The sequence below is a fragment of the Salvia miltiorrhiza genome, chromosome 5 (assembly GCF_028751815.1).
Source record: "Salvia miltiorrhiza cultivar Shanhuang (shh) chromosome 5, IMPLAD_Smil_shh, whole genome shotgun sequence".
NCBI classification, from domain to species: domain Eukaryota; kingdom Viridiplantae; phylum Streptophyta; class Magnoliopsida; order Lamiales; family Lamiaceae; genus Salvia; species Salvia miltiorrhiza.
In genome coordinates, this window is record NC_080391.1 from 20,409,469 (window position 1) to 20,431,654 (window position 22,186).

Sequence of the window (22,186 nt, forward strand, 5' to 3'; positions counted from 1 at the left end):
AGTTTGGTATCAAGAGAAGACCCTTTAATCCGCTTTTGAGCAGTCTCGCAGGGCTCACTCTTAATCAAGAGGCTGTCACTTTCCTCCTCTCGCGAGTGACGCTTCTTATCAGACATGGCAATAGAAAGGTTTGGATTTTGAGATGTGGGAGAAGATCGGGCGCAACGTTTCCATTTTTTTGCGCTCAACCGTGAGGGTTGAGCACTTGAGCTAGTGTGGCTATGTTTATTAGGTATAGAGAGTTTGTCATTGGTTTGTGTAGTGGTCGGTTTTCCAAAAGTTGGATTGAAGTGAGCTGTAGATAGAATTGGGGTAGGTGGGCCGATATGAGTATCAATGGGAGGGTTGTTCTTTAAGGGTGGAAACTGTAGATTAAGAAATTCCATAATATCAGTGATGGGAGTGAGAGCTGTTGTGGCTGAGGTAAGAGTTGATTTTGGTTGATGTTTGGACTGGGGAATGGTCGCCGAGCTAGAAGGTGTCAAAGAGGGGGGGAAATAGGAAGAGTGAACGTTGGAGGGACATTCGCGGAGGCAGAGAAAGATTTTTGCTTTGTGGCATGGGGATCATTTGCTGGAGACAGATTAAGAGAGGTAAGATTTGCCATAAGATTAGGAGGCATATCCAGCTGAGGTTCAGATTTGGTAGACAGAGAGTCTGTGGTGTTTGTGACATGAGTATCGCAGATAGGGTTATAGGAGAGGGGAGGGGGTTGAGGTCGACAGAAATTATTTTGGGTTAGGATTCGGGATTGGAGATCAGCTGAGAAGGGAGGAGGTGGATGGGGTGTATTTGGAGGTTTGAAGGTACGGGAAGGGGAATTTGATTTTTGAGCTGGGCGGATTCTTTTGAGGGGGGAAGCTTTGAGGTTAGGGCCATAGAGAAGATCCTCATAGTGTTTGCCATGGTCCTCCTCTTCCGATTATTTCTCACAGGCTCTAGTATGCTGGTCCAATAGGCCATACCGATAGTAGTAGATCGGTAGATTTTCATACTTAAGGGAGATCCATAGCTGTTTTCCTTCATACGAGATAGTTATTCCTCGAAGGAGAGGCGTCGTAATATTACTCACTTTGAAGCAGACAAAACAACATGCAAAGTCAGTATCTGTGTCGATCTCTTCAACATCTCCAACTTTCTTAGCAATATGGCGTAACACTGCTGGTCTGGTGCAATTCATCGGTAAATCATAGGCCCGAACCCAGAAACTTCCTCTATGGATACTAATATTTGAAGGTTGCTCAGCTCCATTCAGACCAGAAATAGCAAAAAGATGATTGTCAAAATGCCATGGTTGTCTTTTAAGAACCCATTCCCTAGGGCTGGGAAGTTCGGGATCGGGTATCGGGTACCCGATTACCCGACCCGAAAAAATCGGGTATCGGGTACCCTATACCCGAAAAATTCAGGATCGGGGTCGGGGTCGGGTATTTAGGGTGTGAAAAAATCGGGTATCGGGTATACCCGAATTACCCGATTTTTTAATTAATATATTTTAAATTATATAATTAAATTTATATTAAACTTAGACTTAGTCTTAGCAGTGCCCACTGCCGTTCCCATTTCAAAGTAACCCCCAATCCCAGCCCCAAGTAATCCCCAATCCCAGCCCTAAGTAACCCCCCCCTCCCCTCTTTCCTGCCGCCGCCGCCCCCACTCCAGGGCAGAAATCCCTCCCGTCTCCGATGAGCGGCGACCCAGCGGCGCCCCTCGCCGCCCGTCATCGCCCAGACCAGAGCCAGTCGCAAGTGAGGAGCTCGCTCCCAGCCCCCCAAGCCGCGACCTCGCCCAGTCGCCCCTTTGTTCCGCCGCCGAGCTTGTTGCCCCGCAGCAGCCGTGCCGCTAGTGGAGCTCCGACAACGTCACTTTTTTTTTTAATACAGATTTTCTATGTTAATGTTGAATTTGCTGCTTTGAATTTGGTCATTGTCTCATTGAATTGGAATTGATTTGTATGATTTTCTTGATCTGTATGAATTTCGACTGAATTTAATGATTAGCCTCATTTGAATTTGCTGCCCTGCTGCTGCTTTGAATTGACTCGGTTTAGGGAAATGGCGTAAAAACTATTGGGTATTAGGGTACCCGATTTCATTTTCGGGGTCGGAGTCGGGTATAGGGTTTAGGGGATTTTCGGGTTCGGGTACCCGATTTTTTCGGGTAGGGTACCCGAACCCGACCCGATTCCCAGCCCTACCATTCCCTATCTTCTGCAGATTGAAAATTGAATAGGAATAAATTTTTCCGCCATTCCTTCGCTCCAAACTCTTTCTGAGTTTTCCAAGATTTGCGCATAATCTCCATTAGATGAAATCCATGAGGAGGTTTCACGCTCACAAGTTTGCCCACCAAGCAAAAGTTTTGATCAATCACCTGCGTATCCTCACCGGCGATGGCCCCAGAGATATCCACAATTTCACTCTCACGATCAGTGCGCTCAACATCTCCCGGATCGAAACCATAACCCCTCGAAGATCCACCGCGTTCCATAGCCTGCACCATAAAAGAAAAGAAAGAGAAGACAACACACTCCACACACACAGAAGGAAAGGCAGGGGGGAAGAAGACTGGGGGAGGACGAGAGACTCAGGACACACGAACAGCAAGCGAAAACCGTCGACGACAAGACTCACGAGGAGAACAATAAACCCTAGAAAACCCTAGGGGACAGGAAAAAACCCTAGAGAGCCCTAGGAACTTAAAAGTCAAAAGGTTTGTGATGGTTTATCGAGGGACTAATTATGGATGGTTAAATTACACATAAATTATAACACTGTTTTATCCTTAATTTATAAAATTGTAATTAAAATTAATTTGAAATCAATTTTAAATTGAAGACTCTTTTTCATATACTAGTATAGATTAGCACTTACACCCAATACAATACGCGAGAAATGATTTTATATTTTTATATTTATATAAAATTGATACCAACTTAATTGTCATATAACAAAAAAAATACTCCATTCGTCCCACTTCAATAGGCTCATTTTTTTTGGGTAAAAAATGTGTACTTAATCGGTGCGGACCACACCACTTTCCTACTAAAAAGTAAGTTTTCTTAATCTGCGTGTCCAAAAGAAGTGAGTCTATTGAAGTGAGACGGATGGAGTATAATTTTAATTGAGGTATTATGCCCTTGGGATAAAAATCCAAATTGAGGGACACTCATAGGATTATTAGGATATACTACCTCCATCCCATAAGAGTGTGCCCTTATTTCTATTTTGGAAAGTTCCACAATAGTGTGCATTTGCTATTTTTGGATACTATCCCACCACTAACTCCTTATTTTTTTACTTTTACTTTAAAATAAAGTGAATCACTTTCTCCGCTATCAATATACTCATCTAACATTAAATTAAAATCTGTGCCACCAAAAGTGATACACGCTCTTATGGGACGGAGGGAGTATATGAGGATTTGGAGGCATATTTGGCCACGAAAAATTCAAATAATTCGGACGAACCTCATAATTTTGAGAAGGATCGTTGAATTTTGCGAAGCAGAATTTGATTCATTGGATCAAATCAATTTGGAAATCCACTCATAATAAATACTCCCTCTGTCCCCAAATAACTTCCAAGTAGGGGACGACACGAATTTTAAAAAAAAGTTGTTAAGTGTATTAGTAGTGGAGAAAAAGTATAATAATTAGTATTAATAGTGGTGAAAATGTGTTATAATTAGTATTGAAAGTGGTGAAAATGTGTTATAATCATTATTGAAAATGATGAAAGGTTGAAAACTAAGAATATATAAAGCATTATTAATGTTGGGGTAATATCCCTAAATAGATAGAAAGTTATTTAGGGAACATCCCAAAAAAGAAATATATAAAGTTATTTGGAGGACGAAGGCAGATATAAGATTTTTTATATGAAAGGAAAATGTAAGAGTATAGATGATGATTATGGGAGAACTTAAAAATGTAGAGAATGACTATGAGAGAAATACCTCATTAACATGGTATATATAGAACATTGAGAACAAAGTGACTGTTCCTAACAACAATATAAAAATGACTAGTGAATTATTTAAAAATATATACACGATTGTAATTGTAAAGTATCAAACAATTACGTTGAACAAAAAAAAGGATATGCAAGAAGAAAAAGATACACGAAATTACAATCAGATTTTTCAAAAACAAGTTTATAGCTTGGGAACCGTGCAAAAGGCACGCACAGCCGCACAGCGGGCGCGTGCAATGCACCCACTCACACTATGCAAGCTGAAAGCATCCAGATACACAAGCGCACGTTCATCAACTGTTGTGGGGCCCACTGCTACTAGCGTTGTTCGAAGAAGTGAATTTGCTTTCTTTGTTTGCTACCTTTACTTCCTCATTTCTAATGGCCACTTATGGAGGTAGTATTATTACTACCTTGGAACCTTCCACAGTGAAAAGCTCTAAAAGCATCTGCAGCGGGACTCACGAAGTGGACGCGTGAGCGGAGCCCCCTGCTGGTGCGAGCCAACTGACAATTGCACACTCAATGCTCGAGAGGAGAGAGAAAGTGCGTGTAATATATGTACTAATATAAAAAATTATTGTTTTATAATCAATTTTTTTATATATAAAAATTGTTTAAAGCATAAGATTTTAATATTAATTTTAACTAAATATAGCTTCACTAATTATAATGTACTACACATTGTAAAGAAACCTGCACTTTTCAATGTCTGATTCAATGTAAAATCAATTTAATGTAGTTTTTTTTATAGTGCACTACACATTGTAGAAAAGCATACATTTTTCGATGTGAGATTCAATATAAAATCATATTAATGTAGTAGCTTTCTCTTTTCATAGTGCACTACACATTGTAGAGAAGCATTCAAGCATACACTTTTCCATGTGAATTCAATACAAAATCAACTTAATGTAGTTTCCAAATAATTTTAATTCTAATTTTCCATTTCATCTTTTGACTAGTATGCCCGCTCGTGAGATGCACGACCAATGTTGAAATTGAACGATATTTTAAATAAATAAATAAATACATATATTAAATATAATTTAAATATAAATAAATGCAAACATAAATCTCAATAAAAAAATCGCAGTTATGAACAACATAATGTCAATAAACACATGAATCTGAAAACATTTGAATTTTCAATTTTTGAACTACCAATTAATTATTTATAATTGATAAAAATGAACAAATATAAGTTTAATCTTTTTAGTTGCCTTAAATTTTTATAATAGAAAAAAATATAAATAAAAACTATTAAAAATAAATTTCAACAATAAAATAAAATAAAATAAAAATAGAAAAAGGAATGAAAAAAATGAAGAACCGTAGCATTTAAAGAAAGAAGATAGGAGAGAAAAGAGGATGGATGAGAGAGAAGAGAGAAAAAAAATACTTTTGTGACTTTAAATGATACTAATAACTTATTTATTTTAAATTTATTTTATATAACTTTTACATCAAATTAAAGATCTTGTCTTCATCTTTAATTTAACATCCATATTGAATATTTTTTTATGAATCAAAATTTATGATTTTTAAAAGAGAATCAAAATAAAAAAAGAAAAGTGAGGTGAGAGAAATTTTGATAGGAAAAAGTAGCCGTTATACTGCTCTTTTATATATTATATAGATTATTATTTTAATTATCATTTTGTTGTTAAAATTCAATATTTATTTTAATTTACAAATACATTTAAAATAAAAATAAAATATAAATGAAAATTATTATAATATTTTTAATTATTGCATTTTAATTTTTAATTAATGTAAGATTGAATTTGAATTTTAAAATGCAATTTATATTGTTAATTTAATATTTAATTTAACTGAAATGTATATTAAAAGTAAAGATGGGGTTAATAGGTTTCTGGCTGCGGATGCTCCAAGTGCTCCCGTTGAAGATGCTCTTAAATTCTCAAAGAAATACTTATGCTAAATGTCAGACTTTATTTTAAATATAGACATAGTCATAAAATAATAAACCAAATTGTTTTTTGACTTAAAAAAAATATAAAAAAAATCACCCATTAGTTTTTATGTCCGGAATCTAGACACAAGTCAATTAGATTTAAGAAGATATTTTGAGTCCGCATTTCCGAAAATGCCCCTACTATCTGTTTCAAGTTCCGACGACAAAAACTCCTCACTGCTCTGCTCTGCTCCGGCCTGCTCCAGTGTAGTACTGTAGTAGACTACTAGTAGTAAAACAAACAGCATTTTCCAGAGAGAGAGAGATAGAGGTGAGTGAATTTCCAGAGATTGAAGAAACATGGGAAAATCAACTGCATCGTGCTTCAAGATCATCGCCTGCGGCACCGACTCCGTCGACCATGGCGATCTTCAAACGCCCCAAGTATATATCTATCCATTTCTTCCTTCCTAAATATTGTCATTTCATTTTACTTTTTACTTTTCTTGTTTCACGCTTCGAGATTCGAATTTGAAGAATCTGCGGCTTCAATTGTTCATACGTATGCTGCTTTTAATTTTTAGTTTGTTCCCAGCAGTTGGAGTCTGCATTCACTGTTTTTCAGTTTTTGGATGGTAAGAGTGTTGAGATCATTAATGCATCTTGCTTTGTGGCTAAATCTGAATTTGACTTTATTCAGTTTAATTCGACTTTTTTACTTTTACCTTTTCCGATGAGTGTGTGTATACATTCTGTGCTCATTTGATCACCTGACTGATTTTAAGTGATGAAATCTAGAATAGAATCTGACGGAGTGACTTTGGGTGCGAATGGACCTATAATCACTAATCACTATAACCTTTTTTCAGTCTACAGTTGTAATTTTTATGCATAATCTTGATTAAATGCTCGGCTGTTTTTTTTTGGGGTAAAATCTATCTTTTTAGGGCCACATCTCAAGGAAAAGATGGCAATGGCATGCTATAAGTTGGAATCTTCCATGGAGAAATTTAGTTGTTCTTTCCTGAATGCATTGTCTTCCTTTTGTTCTGTTCCAAGATATCAAAGGAGGTTTTCTTCCAATTAGATAAAATTGAAATATTCTAAGAACTTTCCATTGACTTTGTCCCGATAAGGAAGCTCTATGCAAACGGCCTTCTGTCAGGCCACACAGTTGGTTATTGCAAATGGAATGAGGACTGTGGATACAGTATTGTGGCTCAGTAGTGATGAGCCATTGTGGTCTGTCGTTGCTGCATTATTGTGTTAACATAAGGAGGATGACTTGTCATTATCACACTACTTTACCTATATTTAATGCAACTAAAGAAATTCAGGTTGTTGATTGTGGTACCCCCTCGCTCTCCAGTCTTGGTTGAAAACGGAAAGATCCTATTTGCAGCAATTATAGAGAATGGGATTCTTCTGTCCTATTTTACTAGTAGATTCATAATCATAGAAAAATCCTGTTCTGCTGAGGTAATATATTGTAGACCCTCCCTCTCCATTGTGAATATTTGCTTCATAGTCACTACATCCTCTCTCTCCTGCTCCCTCATAGTTGTATTCGGCTTTTATCTTCATTTGCTTTCTTTTCCCTCTATGTTGTCTTCAAGTATGTAAGTAAATGACCAAAGATATTATATAAACACTATGAGTGTTGCTTCTGTAATGCTGGCCAAGGGGCAATACTAGAAGTTTCGATTTTCGTTTATGGCATGTTCCTATATTTGTACATGTGACTTGCTTGTGTGCAATAAACCTTACAAAATTATCACGTAGAATCAATAACTGAAAGCTCCTTTGTCAGATTTTAAGCATGTTTGTTTGTTTAAAAATAAATTTCTCCTAAGAGTAATTGCTAAATTGACTGCATATAGAAACTATAAGAGCTCACTGCTCCACATGTTAGTATGTTACTTGATGACATTTTATTTATATATTTATTTATTTTTCATTCCATGATCTTAGCTGTGTAGTAAGTGGGAACTTTTACCGTATGCTATAGATGATGATAATAAAAACAACGGTACCTTTTTGTGCTTCGTATATATATCTGCATCTGCATCTGACTAACATGGAAGTATCTGTAATTTCTACATCTTATTGCTGATGTTTAATGTGATTTACTTGCGTTTTACTTTTACTATTATTTTCAAGTTTCTAAAACCACACATTCTTCCTATTTTCAGCGCCTCCCTATTCTTTTTGCTTATCAATGCACTTGATTTTAAAGTCACATGTGCTTCCCAATTCCTATGACTAAGCACACCTGTCATGTAGCAATTCATATTCCACTTTTCCTCATTTTCAATACCCTTTGTAGTTTAAAGGTGTCAATTTAAACATATGAACCAATGACATTTCACATGAAAAGGCAACACTGGAATTGCTCTGAGATAATTAAACTTGAAGGATATTTACATTTGTTATGAGACAACACTTTGAGAGATGTCCCTAATGCAAGAGCTACTCGTACAACATAAGTTTCATAATCCAGTTTAAAGCTTTACCGTGCTGATTCTTTTATTGTTCAGTCTAGGTTCTTTCATCAACTTTTATAGTTGAGAGCTAGGTAAATGTCATTTATAAACATATAGCATTGGACTAAATCACCTTTTAGCTAGCTTTGTTTTTGGCTGTGTGGGAGTATGGTGCTACTCTCTTCCTGAGAAATTGATTATTATCTGTATTTATTGATTGAATATCTATTTTATTCCTCCTTCAGAGGATTACTAAGCCAAAAGTACCAACAGATGTCATTGGCAAAAAAAATAATGCGTAATGCTACACTCTTTAACCTCCTACCTATTTGTTTAAGGAATGGATAGCCATGTAAAGCATCACTACTGAATTCATTGATATTCAGTTTCATTTAACCTGTTCCACACCTCCACTGGTCTCTTTGACTAGAAAGGAATTTGTTAGACATATAAGTTAGGGACCCCTAACTTAACCCAAAACCATGGTCAAGGGTAAAGGGTTGACCCCCTTTTATATACCATTCCACACTTTCATGTGGAACCGATGTGGGATATCGTAACAATCCATCCCCCATTAAGACCGGACATCCACAGACGGCTCTCACTCTGGGGAGCCTTCGATTGACCCAGGTAGGTCGCCTTTGAGCCCCTGGAGTCGTGCGGCACTCTCCCCAGGTAGCCCTCTCCCGTAAACTTCCGGATCCGGAGGTTGGACCAAATTGTTAGACATATAAGTTAGGGCTCCCTAACTTAACCCAAAACCATGGTCAAGGGTAAAGGGTTGACCCCCTCTTATATACCATTCCACACTTTCATGTGGAACCGATGTGGGATATCTAACAGAATTGAAGGCTTTTATTGAGCATCAAGAGGACTGTCAAGTGGAGGTGTGGAACAGGGTTAAGTTTAGAGTAGCTTGGTGGGGTCAAATCATATCAAATTTAGAGCCTACTGTTTCAGATTTAACTAGGGACTGGACTTGTACTGTCGATTTAGGATTATATTATTATATATACACACACTTTAGGGGAGACTCGTTCCTTGTACTGCTTTTTCTTAGTAATGAAATTGTCTGTTTCTAAAGGAAAATTTGATTGATAGTAAGATCACTTAAATATGATCATCTATTAAATAGTTTGATGTTGTGAAGCTCTTAAAGAGTTTAAGAAAGGAAATCAGATCTTAAGCACTCATAGTTTGTGAAGGTATTTGTTTCTTTCCTTGTTAACTTTTTAGTCTTATTTGCAGAGCAAGGTTTCAAGTGCTCGGAGCGGGTGGAGTTTTCGGAAGAGATCTGCTAGACATCGAGTATTGAGTAACACTATTATATCAGAAGCACCTTCTTTCACTGATAAAGAAAGCCCGGAGTCTACTGCTGCCAACTTACAAGTGCAGCCAAACTTGATTGTTCCAGAAAAGGCATCTGTAATTCAATGGATGGATGAAAAGGACAAGATGTCTGATCAAGTGGACTCAAATCTATCAGACATAATAGCTACCGAAAAAGATGAGTGTAGTAGTGTAGATGCAACCCCCAAAGAGTCCAGTTCCATTCTAATACAAGCTATTATCAGGGGATACCTGGTACGCATGTTCTTGTTGTTTAATTAGACATAGATGTATCATGTTGTTCTTGGTTAATTAGACATAGATGTATCACACTGTTTTTGGTTAATTAGACATAGATGTATCACGCTGTTCTTGTTGTGTGTTACCAGACCCGAAGGATGTTTCTGAAGCAGAAGAACATAATCAAACTGCAAGCTGCTATTAGAGGACATTTAGTTCGAAGGCATGCTGTTGGTACACTTCGGTGTGTTCTAGCCATTATCAAGATGCAAGCTCTTATACGAGCACGCTATGTCCGTCTTGAAGGATCGGGTGACTTTGAGAAAAAAAAGAAGTCAAACAATGCAGCGGATGATCTCAATCCAACAGTCTTGGTAACAACATTTAATCACCTGTTGTGTGCGTGTGTTGGCCAAGCAGTAAGGAGTTAATGCCTAAGGCCAAAGGTCTTGAGTTCGAGTCCCCTGTGGTGCGGCCTTTAAATTTATTTATTTAATATTGTTAATATAAAAAAAAAACATTTAATCACCTGTTTAATTTTCAATTTTTCACCCCTCTCCTATTCTTCCTTTCCATGATTAAGTTTTTGAGGTTACCTTGTCATCTTTTCTCGATATACATTTGAAGCCATCTTCTCTAGTTTTTGGAAGATTCCTCATTCCGAATTTGAACTAGTATAATTTTTAAATATTATTTGATTTTCATTTTTAAGTGGTTATAACTGTTTATTGTTGGCCGTTTCTTTTGCGGACTGAATGAAAATTCTATTTTTTGCACTAGTTTGACTTTTACTGGACTTAACCTTATGGATACAAATTTCTTTGGGGTCCTTTTTTACCTGACTTTTCACATCCATGTCTTTCCGTTTCAGATGAGTAAAAGAGAAGCCAAGGCAAATGGTACATACACCTATATTTCGATTGAAAAGTTACTTGGCAATAAATTTGCTCGTCAGGTAAAACATTTTGTTCTGGTTAAGTACATTTTATCTTTCCACCAAGGCAGACGAGTTAACTCATGTAGACATTTTATTTCTTTGCTGGATTTAATTTTTAGCTTATGGCATCTATGCCAAGGACAAAGCCCATCAACATCAAATGTGACCCTCTAAAATCAGATTCAGCCTGGAAATGGCTTGAAAGATGGATGTCAATTTTACCAGTGAGCAATGAAGAGCGAGACAAATCTGGGTCAGCTCCAGAGCAGCATAAGAAGGAAAACCTTGGGTGTTCTGATGGCAAAGGGGATATTTTAGTTACATCAGGATTTCAGTGCGAATTGAAAGACTTTAATTTTGCTTTCGAACCATCAGCTGAATCATCTGCAAAGGATAAAAACTTGATTACTCATGATGCTGACAACTTAGATATCCATGCATCATCAGACCCTCCATTGACAAGTCATGCCAAACTGCAGAACGTTGAAGAGTCAAATTCTAGATATGATATAGCACAATCAGGTGTTGAAATGACGGAAACAGATTTGATACAAAAGATGGATGGCAAGCCTATCTTAGTTAAGGATGAAACTCAAATTCAGCAACTCGTGCATGAGTCAGAAGAGTTCTCCTTTGAGAAACCTGAAACTGAGAGGAAACGGTTTCCTCAGAAGGCAAGCAATCCCTCTTTTATTGCTGCCCATTCAAAATTCGAAGAACTAAGTTCCGCTTATACTGATCCACAATTCAAGTCTGCGGAAATTGGATTAGATAATGCTTCCATATCCAATGCCGTGGCCATTCAAGTTGCTGGCTCAGAATGTGGCACTGAGCTTTCCATTACTTCTACCCTTGATTCACCGGATATGTCGGATGGGGGAGTCTATGATCTTGAGCTCGAACCTAAAATTTTAGATGCAACTGACCCTCCTAGAAGCAGAGAGAAATTAGGACGTGAAGCTTTTGAGAACGCCAGCATACTGGGAACTGAACTGTCATATTCCAATATCGATCACTTGGAGACACACGAAACTGTCCACCCATCTGCTGGTGAGTGTGTTAATTCTGTGTTTGCTTCAGACTCACCACGGCATGAGAAGAAGCTGGAATCCGATCAAAGCAACATGCTGCAGGTGCAACTGGGTTCTGATGCAATCCATGTGGTGGACAAATCATCATCCGAAGTTTCTCCAAGAAGCCATGTAACTCTCCCTGGATCTCAAGCAACGCCTTCCAGCCAAATTTCTGTCAATTCCAAGAAAAGCAATGGTGGAAAAGTTAACTCCAATGATAAGAAGAAGTCTTTATCTGCTGATAAGAGTTTAGTCTCAACTCCCAATCGTGATTCTGCCACACAAAGTAGCTTGAAGCCGTCAGAGGAGCCTAAGTCTGGAAAGAGGCGTAAATCCTTTGGTTCAACAAAACTTGATCTCACAGATCAGGAACCAGGAGAAAGTAGTAGCCGAAATTCGCTACCAAGTTACATGCAACCAACTAAATCAGCAAGAGCGAAAGCGTTATCAAGTGGATCTCTAAAATCAAGTCCAGATGCACAAGATAATGATATCCTCATAAAAAACAGACCCTACCATCCTGGTAGAAATGAAAGAGAAGGATCTCCTCGTATTCAGCACTCCCCATCTAAGGCAAAACAACAAAATGCAAAAGGAAATGGCACCCAGTCCCCTCAAGGTACTATTTAAACTTCTATGACACTCAAGCTTTTTATTTTACTATTATTTTATTATTTTTATGTTTTTATAACTTCATGCCCATATTAAAAGGATGCAAATGATCTTGCTCGACTGTTGATAATATTATATTGCTGAACTGTGCTCAATACCAGTTTCTGGTGATTGGGAAAACGAATTAATTTTATTGCTGAAAACTTGCCCGACTAGTTGTTTTGCGTTCTGCCAATATGCCTAGCGATACTTATCAATATATTCCAGAAAATACCAGAATCACTTTTGCTTTTCCTTGTACTGTCACTGGAAATCAAGCATGTGATAGGTAGCTCAGTAGTGAAGCCAGCTGAAATCCATTTCTGATATTGTTTGCTCCAGAAAATTGTTTGCCGTATAGTTCTTTCTTCGTGTCACCTCATTAACTTTTGTCGTGCATTTTTGTTTCTTCTTGGTGTTCACTTAACTCAGACCGGAAATGGCTGCGGTAGACATGAATATTGTGATCGCGATTGATGATATTCGAGCTTGTCCCGGATGGCATTTTGCTTTCTCGGTTGCTGTGTAGATTCGTTGCCATTTTTCTCATGATATGTACAATTATTGTATTATTGAGAGAGTTGTAAAGTCAGTGAGCATGGATGTAAATTTACCATATCGTTATTTACTTTCAACTGATGTTTTTTTTTTTTTTGCCTTAAAACGTCTCATTTGAGTCAAATTTGGCAATATTTGTATTTTGTAGTATGGACTGTATTGAGGTTTTAGTTTTTGCTGTTTTTATGATTTGCTGAGTCCCAACTGTACTTAACACTAAATCGTGAGGCAATGAATTCCTTTCAACATTTATCGATGTTTGCCTTTTCCGCTATAAACTAAAAAATATATAAACTTTTCCGGGTGTTTACTTTTGTGGATTGGATTATAGGTTGATCTAGAGCATCAACAACCCTTGCACCCATAGTGGGTGCAATAGAAGTGGTCCCACTTTTATTGCACCCACTCCAGCAATGGTATTGCACTCACTTGGGTGCAATGGATTTTATTTTATTTTTGATATAGTTTTATTCTAGTTTCCATTTTAAATTTACAATAATTGATAAATTCAAATTTTATTGAATTCAAATTCAAATCCTACATTGATTGAATTAAAGTTGCAATACAAGAAATTAAAATCCTAAATTACTTAAATTAAAACAAACATAAAATAAAAAAAATCCTAAAAATCATTAAATTAATTGATCAGTTCTAATTAGAAAATTCTAACTAACAATAAATAAATTTTAATTAAAATTATATTTTAGAAATATACTAAAAAAATCAATAATACGAAAAAAGGAAAAAAAAATACGAATTTTTTTTTTTTTTTTTTGGTTTGAAAAGGGGCGCGTGTAAACACGCCCCCTCCTTCGCTCCCACACGCTGCTGGTGCGTTCCATCGCCCCACCCCCATTGCACCCGGGTGCAGCAACGCCGGCGGGTGCGATAGGCCGGGTTCGATCCGGCCTTCGCACCCAGCGTTGGAGGTGCTCTTATTGTTCATTAAGATGGATTAAAATTTTGGGATATCCCAAAATTCTTTATCACTTTTATAATTTGAGCAAATTTTGTTTAATTCATTTTTTATTGAAAAGGTAGGATTAGAGAGATTTTAGTATTGAGAATAAAAATATTTAGTCATATATCTTACTTATGAAAAAGTAAATGTCCCCCTAGGGTTTGAAAATTTTGATATAATGTTTGGATTTCAATTTTATTGGTCTTTTAGGCTTCCACTATTGGAGGAAATTTACAATAAGTTTAATTGAGGCAGTATAAAATTGAGATAGCACAATTGATAGCTGGAAAGCTTCCATCAATGATGGGCTCCACCTGAAAAGGATGACGTGCACGTGTAATTCTACCCTTCTCAGCTTGCACAGCATGCACGCGCTTGCTGTGCGGCTGGACATGTACGTGGTGCGACCCCAATGTTGTTAATACATTTAGGGGCCGTTTGGTTTTGGTTTCAACGCCACATTAATTAATTTAGTCCAGATTAGTAGGGTGTTTGGTTTCCAGACGCGCATTGCGGGCGGCCCTGCCTAATACCAAGGCCCGGGTGAAATATGGCGGATAACTCCAGCTTACGAATACCTCCCCCCCTCCGATTACTCCGCTACCCAGGCGCCATAGAGACTACTTTTCCTTTATACCCTTCGCACAGACTTCAAAGTTCGAATCTAGAAAGGCATAACCCTATTCCTTCCTCATCTGTTCCTCCTTCATCACGATTCTGCAGCAAAAAATCACAACAAGGCGAAATCAAACTATTCGGTAAGAATGATGAAAGTTCGAATCTTCTATCTGTATTGTTATTGATTTTTTTTTTCGATTTATATATTCGAAATATTTGTTGTCATCGCCGATTCCGACCGTTTCCAGAAATACATTACTCATATTTGATTCAATCCATTGATACTGCACTCGGGCGTCGTTTTTTTTAGGAATGTATTATGGCTTTAATTGCAACGAATCTGTACTATGTTTGTGTGTTCTTCGCGTTGAATCTATTTTGGGTATAAACATGAGTATGCGTCTGCTTCGTGCCCTAGGACGCCGATTATCGAATTACGTGTAACCCAGCCGGTATCTCTGCATCGTGCCCCAGTTTGGGGGAATTCATTGTTGCTTATTGATGATTTGCTATCTCCCTGTATTTCACAGAATTGGAGGGAAAACAGCTTTGTTTACACAGACGAGGATAGAGGCAATAAAGGTTAGATTTTTGACTCAGCCAAATCCTCTTTGAGTCTTGATTCTGCTCTACGAATGCTTTCAGCTTGCATTTTAGATATTGTTGTTACCTTGATTTTTATATAGTATATTCCAGCATGGAAATATGTATTGCTGCATTAAACTATACGAATGACTTGAACGAGACTTTTTTTGTGGCTTCCAGAGTCTTTATTCTCCTCCATGAATGATTTAAGATTACATTTAAATAGTGCAGTTGGCATTATAGGTAAAGAGGTCTATTTTAGCAGGGAAATTGATAACACTCATGTTTCCATGGTTTTAGTGTTCATATGATGTCAATTTTATAGGAAACTGAGTGTTGGATGATTGTTTTATGCTTAATTTGCTTTATCTTTTGAAACATGTTTCTTACTCGAACTTTGAAGGAAATTTCAGGTTTATTGAGTTCGAATTTGGAAAACTTACCTGAAATAGAAGTTGTAGATCGTCTCGATACGAGTTCGTGAGCGGAAACGGATCATAAATCAAAGTTCGGACGAGAATGTTATGACCAAAACAAGAAAGTTGCGCGGGGCGGCGACCCCGCGGCGACCGCCGCCCGAAGAAGGATTTTTGGGAAGGATCCGGCGACCGGCCGGCGACCGCCGGGAAGCCCGCCGAGTTTTCGGCGCTACCTCCGTATTTTTGCGTTTTTCAGGCGTTTTTCAAGTCCTTTTCGAGTTCAAACTCTGTATTTTACCCTGGTACTATAAATAGGTCTTCTTTTGACCTATTTTGGGTTCCTTTTTCAGTTCCCAACTTTAGTTTTTCAGTTTTATAGCTTTAGATTTTTATTGCTTTCCAGTTTTTAGAGCTTGGATTGGATTTCCACAAGATTGAAGATTCAAGATCATTCTTTCAATTTTATTTAATTCAGTTCTTTCAATTGCGTACTTTTTAATTATGTTTATGTTTTATTTCAGTATGTCTGGCTAGTTTCGTTTAGCTGATTCTAGGGTTTGTAAACAGTTGATTGAATTTATGTGATTTATTTGTTAGTACCTATTTACCTTCCAGTGTATGATTCATAATTCCTGGTGCTTGTTTTCTTGTGAATTATCTTATCAATAGTTTGCATGTGTAGCTATTCGGTTTGAGACCTAGCGGAGATAACTGCTTAGCGGATTCAGGAATGTATGATATGATCTTAACCTTGAGACCTAGCGGAGATAGGTGGATTATAGGGAGCTATTCTTATGAGCTATTGGGAGTTAGTAGATTTTCTTGAGACCTAACGGAGATAGATAATTTACTAATCTACGATCGTTGCTGCTCTAGCGAGAGTAATTGATTAATTAAGTGATCTCTCATCATAACTGGATTAAACTGGTACATAGGATTAATAGATTTATTATGTGGATTTAGTTAATGAATTTACTACCCTAGGATCAGTTGTCTTTTAATATTCGATTTTCCTACGTCTTTTTAATTATTGTTAATTGCGTTTTAGTTTAAAGTTAATTAAACCTTCCTTCTTTCGTTTGCCTGAATATTACTAGAGTATAATTAGGATTACTTAGAGTGATTCGTCATAATAGTCCCTGTGGATACGATACTCGGTTACTTAATTTGTGCTACAATTGCACCGTGTTAGTTGCGGTAATTTGTTGCTAATAATTTAGTGATCAGAAATATGTGTTGTTACATTAAACTTGAAGAATGATATGAATGAGACTTTTTTGATGGTTTTCAGAGTCTTTGTTCTGTTCCATGAATAATTTAAGGTTACATTTAAATAGTGCAGTGGGAATTATAGGTAGAGTTCTCTATTTTATCAGGGTAATATGTGTTGTTTCATTAAAATTGATGCATGACTTTAATGACACTTTTTTGGGATTTTTGTGAGTCTTTATTCTGCTACATGAAATGATTTCAGTCAGCATGATATGTTTTAAGAGGGACAAATGTTCAATTGTTGCATTACACTTGTTGAATGGTTGCAGGAAATGTTTTATGATGATTTTCAGATTCTTCATTACGCTGTATGAATGCTTACAGCTTGCTATGTTTTTGCATTTAGCTTGATATGATAATGTCTATTTTAGTTAGAGAATATGTGTTGTTTCAATGGTCCAAATGGATAAAAGATGTGTGTAATCAACAAATAGTCGTCGTATTTTGCAGATTATAGCCATAACTGCAGCAGTGTGATATTAATGTCTCGTAGAGCAGGTCTGCGTGTCCGTGACATATGCTTCCTTTTATTACAAGAGATTATGAAAGAACACATCATTCGTTTGGCAATTATGCTTGCATATTATGTTAAGGCTAAATCCAAAAAAAGAATGCGTGGTGACACGACACTAACATACGAGCTTGTAAGTAAGATCCCCGATCAAGAAAAACATTTAAGTCGTTTGATTGGTCTAAATGACGTAGATTGTATTTCAAACCTACGTATGGATCGACGAATATTTGGTAGACTTTGTGTGATTTTACGTGAGAGAGGGGGTCTAGTGGATGGCAGATTTGTTACTGTTGAAGAACAATTAGCAATGTTTCTTTCAATATTAGCAGTTAGCACACCATAAAAAAAATCGAGTTGTGAGATTTGATTTTTGGAGATCCGGCCAAACAATCTCGCATTATGTCCATGCGGTTTTAGGGGCCATTATACGTGTGCACGATATCTTTTTAGCCAAGCCTCAGGCTGTTCCCGACGACTGTACGGATCAACGGTGGCAGTGGTTTAAGGTTGACATAGCATAAAGAGATTTTGTATTGATTCCATAGATCGATACATTTCATATAATGATGTTATAAACTCATGAAAATTGTGTTTTGTGCATAGGGCTGTTTAGGTGCGTTAGATGGCACTTACATCAGTGTCATGGTGGGTAGCGAGGATAAGCCCCAGTATAGAACAAGGAAAGGTCAAATATCAACAAACGTTCTTGGCGTTTGTGATCGAAACTTAAATTTCAGTTACGTCCTAACGGGTTGGGAAGGATCGGCAGCTAACTCCCGAATACTAAGAGATGCCATAAACCGGCCTCATGGTCTAAAAGTGCCAAAGGGTAAAATTTATGAGATAGTATGCTTCAACATATCCTTTATCTAAATAATTACGCATACTTGACATGTGAAACTTAACTATTATGACACTTTGCTGGGAAAATACTATTTGTGTGACAATGGTTACGCGAATAGCGAAGGTTTTCTAACGCCTTATAAAGGTGTTAGATACCATTTGAAAGAATGGGGTCCAAATACCGCAAGGCCGCAAAACAAGGAAGAATTGTTTAATTTGAGACACAGTAAGGCTCGTAACGCCATAGAGCGAGCATTTGGCATTTTAAAGATGAGGTGGGGTATTCTTCGATCCCCATCCTTTTACCCAATACGGGTTCAAAATCGACTAATTATGGTTGCCTTTCTACTTAACAATTTTATTCGAATGGAGATGCCAACCGACCCAATTGAACAACAACTTGAATCATTGGTTGAAGATAGTGGCTTCGATTTAGATGTAGAAAATGATGAGTTCGTAGATACCGTTGAGTGTTCTCCCCAATGGAACGCCTCGAGGAATGCATTAGCCGAATCTATGTTGACACATTACTTGAACAATAATTAGATTTGTGGCTGCTTTACTTAACTGATGATACATTTATTATTGAGCATGTTGAAATGATATTGATGTTTTCTATAAAGTTTTGTTGAATTAGTTGATTTATTAAGTCTGAATTATATAATGTTCCTCGCCTCTTAATTGTGTTTTGATGGTTTGTGTGGTAGGATGGACGCCGCTTCCGTTGTATCAACACCAACCCCTCCATGTAGCTGTGGTAATGGCAATATGAAGTTGAAGTGCGCTAGTTATGGTTCGCGGAACCCCGGGCGATTCTACTACAAATATCCGTTGGGCGGTGGTCACGACAAAGATTTCTATTGGTATGACGAATACCATAGCCTTGGAACACGAAGGATGTCTCATGCTGCTGGATCTGCCCACTATAGTACTGTGCAACAGCCCCTGCCATCTAGTCGCATAGCACCAAATGTGTATGTTACTGCAGCAGATTTGGACTCTCCCCGTGGGTACATGGCTGTCCTCAGTGTCGTGATTTGTCTAACTGTAGCTATACTTTTTCTTGGTATTGCCATAGGTAAGATAATGTGAGGGGGAGATGGGGATATTTGAGGAAGCCTCCTTTTGAATTGATCACGAATCTTGGTTGTGTTTTGTTAGTACTAAATTGATGTATTCATGTTTTCTGTTCATTATTGTGCGATGACATTTTGATGTGACGACTATATTTGGTGGAGACGTCCATTTCCTTCATGTAGCAGATTTGGCTATTATGGTATCTTCAATTTGGTTGTTGTTTAGAAGCTGAATAGCAGATAATGCGTATGAATCTTCTCTTAAATTTTAGTTGATGGTTTCTTAAAATTTAAATAGACGTGCTACCATAAAATTGAACTCTCAAATTTAATATATTTGTCGATTTCCTTTACTCGAAGCTTGTGAATTCTTTTCTCCCTTTCACTTCTCAAATTGGTGAATGGAGTTAATGGAGGCATAAAAAGAGTTTGACTAGAAAAATGGTATATCCACTCAGCCACACAAATCGAAGGTGTTTAAATGCTAATTACTTCAAGATTTTTGACTATTTGTGGTACTTCAAGATGGAATTAATATCAGGTGACATGAGAATGCATGGGGAGACGCCATGCAACCCCTAACGTCCCAACAACCCCATTAATTATGGTTAGGATTAGTAAATGTAAGCATGGTGGACAACTATAAGAAGATGAGATGTACTTCAACATAATTTCAAACCAAAAATCGCAAGCTAAGGCAAATCTTCAAAACAAGAAAGCCATCACTCGATAAGATGTCTCTCCCTGAAGTTGGTCCCCAAACGCTGTACCTTTACGCCCATAAATGGGACGTCGCGAAGGATACGATGCTCCTCGCATGTCTTATCCAAAAAAAAGAAGAATGTGCACCATCTTCCCCTGATCTTTGCCCAAACGCATTAATATATGCGATGAAGGTGCTGAATTCGCAATTAAAGGCGGACGTGTCCCTGATTGAAGTCGAGGAACGAGTCAATTTTCTTCGCAACCGATACGTGTGTTTCAAATACCTGTCGAATCTTGGCAAAATCGTTTGGGACACAAGCTCAAACGTTGTTCATGCCACTGACGAAGTGTGGATAAGGCTCTTTAAGGTATTTTTGCATCGTACTCAAACCATTATTCTCGCGTTCCATGCGATTGAATTTGAAGTTATATGAAACATTATAGTTTATGAGATCATTTATTGGCTTGAGTATGTTGTAGGAAAATTGTTTCTTCAGAGCCTACTATCATAGGGGCGAGCCAGAAATCTATCAAATGTGTGCCTTATTCGGCATTCATGACGTCAAGGAAGAGATGTCTCATACCGTCATCCTCATCGAGAACTCTTCGACCGTCAACAAACAATCCGACCACAAAGCCATCAACGAAGAATCTAGCGAAGACGAGGTCACTTCCCCTATACTTAAACCGAAAAGAGTTGTGTCTAAGGAACTCTTCCCGGACGATGCTTGTTCAATTGTGGAGCCGACTTTCCCTAAGGCATCCAAGACTAAGATGCACGGTTCATGGTCGGCAATTAAGAATAAGTTCGCCAAACCAACTGAGTCTATCTTTCCTGCTAGAAACACTTTCCCGATGAAACCGAAGGACGACAAAAATCCCGACGCCGGGAACGGTGGAAGTTCTTGTGCGTCGTCGTCCCCTTTCAAATAGGCCATGTCGTTATCTAAATTTGTTAGTTTCAATTTAGCGTCCTCAATTATCCTTTTTTTGGAGTCATGTTTTGAGTTTCAAGTTTGTTTTGTTAGTTTTAATTCAGCGTCCTAAATTGTTCTTGTTTTGGTGTCATGTTGTGAGTTTTACGTTTGTTTAGTTGAGTTGCTATAAACTGTACTGTTGGTGTCAACTTGAAAGTTTGAATTTTGATATCGGTTGTCACTCTAACTTTGCATTTTGCAACTCAACTTTGTTATTCTTTGAGGTGAAAAAAAAAAGAACGAGTAAACATGAATAATTCACCCAAGAAAGCAGAACATACGACAAAACAATGAGGCTACAAATAACTTGAACATATGAAAATCACAAAATAAGTGCAAATTTTCGATAAAGCCATGGCAATAAGAGAAACATCCCCCAAAATACATTCAAAAATCCATAATTACTAATATCCAACAACCAAATAAACGCAGACTTAAAGATGAGGCGACTAATATCCAACAACAAAAACAAACACAGTTGCAACTCTCACAAGAAGTTGTTCATTGCAAATAAATAACATTAAGGCACTCATCTTCAGTTTTTTCACTTACGCTTCATATCTAGGAGGTAGAACACGTAATCGGCCTTCTCCTCATCCGGGAGACTCGCAAACACGTCGAGACGCTCAACCTCCTTCGCAAGCAAGTCCGTTATCTTGAACTTATCAGTTTTTGACAGCCCGGGAATAGCACTCAATTGAGCAAAAACTTCCTTCCTAGCCTTTGAGACGTCTTTGTCGTAGCCCATACTCTCGGCGATGATCTCAAGTCTACTTTCCGTACCCCGACTAATCTCAGAGAAGGCCTCAAACATTCTGTCATCGATCCCCGAACTACGCTTCCGCTTCCTACTAGATGCCCGCACCTCCTCGTCACCCTTTTTAGTGACCTCGGGCTTATGGGTTTGACTTACACTATCAGCCATTTCACCATTTTCGAAGATATCCTCGAGTGAAACGTGATAATCACCGAGGGGATTAATCGGTGGATTGAGATCGATATTCCGGTACATGTCATGTGCCGCTTCCATGAGATCCTCCGCCTCATCACCGT

General features: G+C 37.7%; 1 protein-coding gene across 1 annotated transcript; it reads left to right on the plus strand.

The window, feature by feature from the left end:
- Nucleotides 1-6,052: 6,052 nt before the first annotated feature.
- On the plus strand, nucleotides 6,053-13,415 carry LOC130986630 (protein IQ-DOMAIN 32-like). Its single transcript, XM_057910088.1, has 6 exons — nucleotides 6,053-6,336; nucleotides 9,624-9,959; nucleotides 10,094-10,318; nucleotides 10,816-10,899; nucleotides 11,001-12,573; nucleotides 13,038-13,415. The coding sequence occupies exons 1-6, from the start codon at nucleotides 6,253-6,255 to the stop codon at nucleotides 13,055-13,057; spliced, it is 2,322 nt and encodes a 773-aa protein (XP_057766071.1). The 5' UTR covers nucleotides 6,053-6,252; the 3' UTR covers nucleotides 13,058-13,415.
- The last annotated feature ends 8,771 nt before the right edge of the window (nucleotides 13,416-22,186 follow it).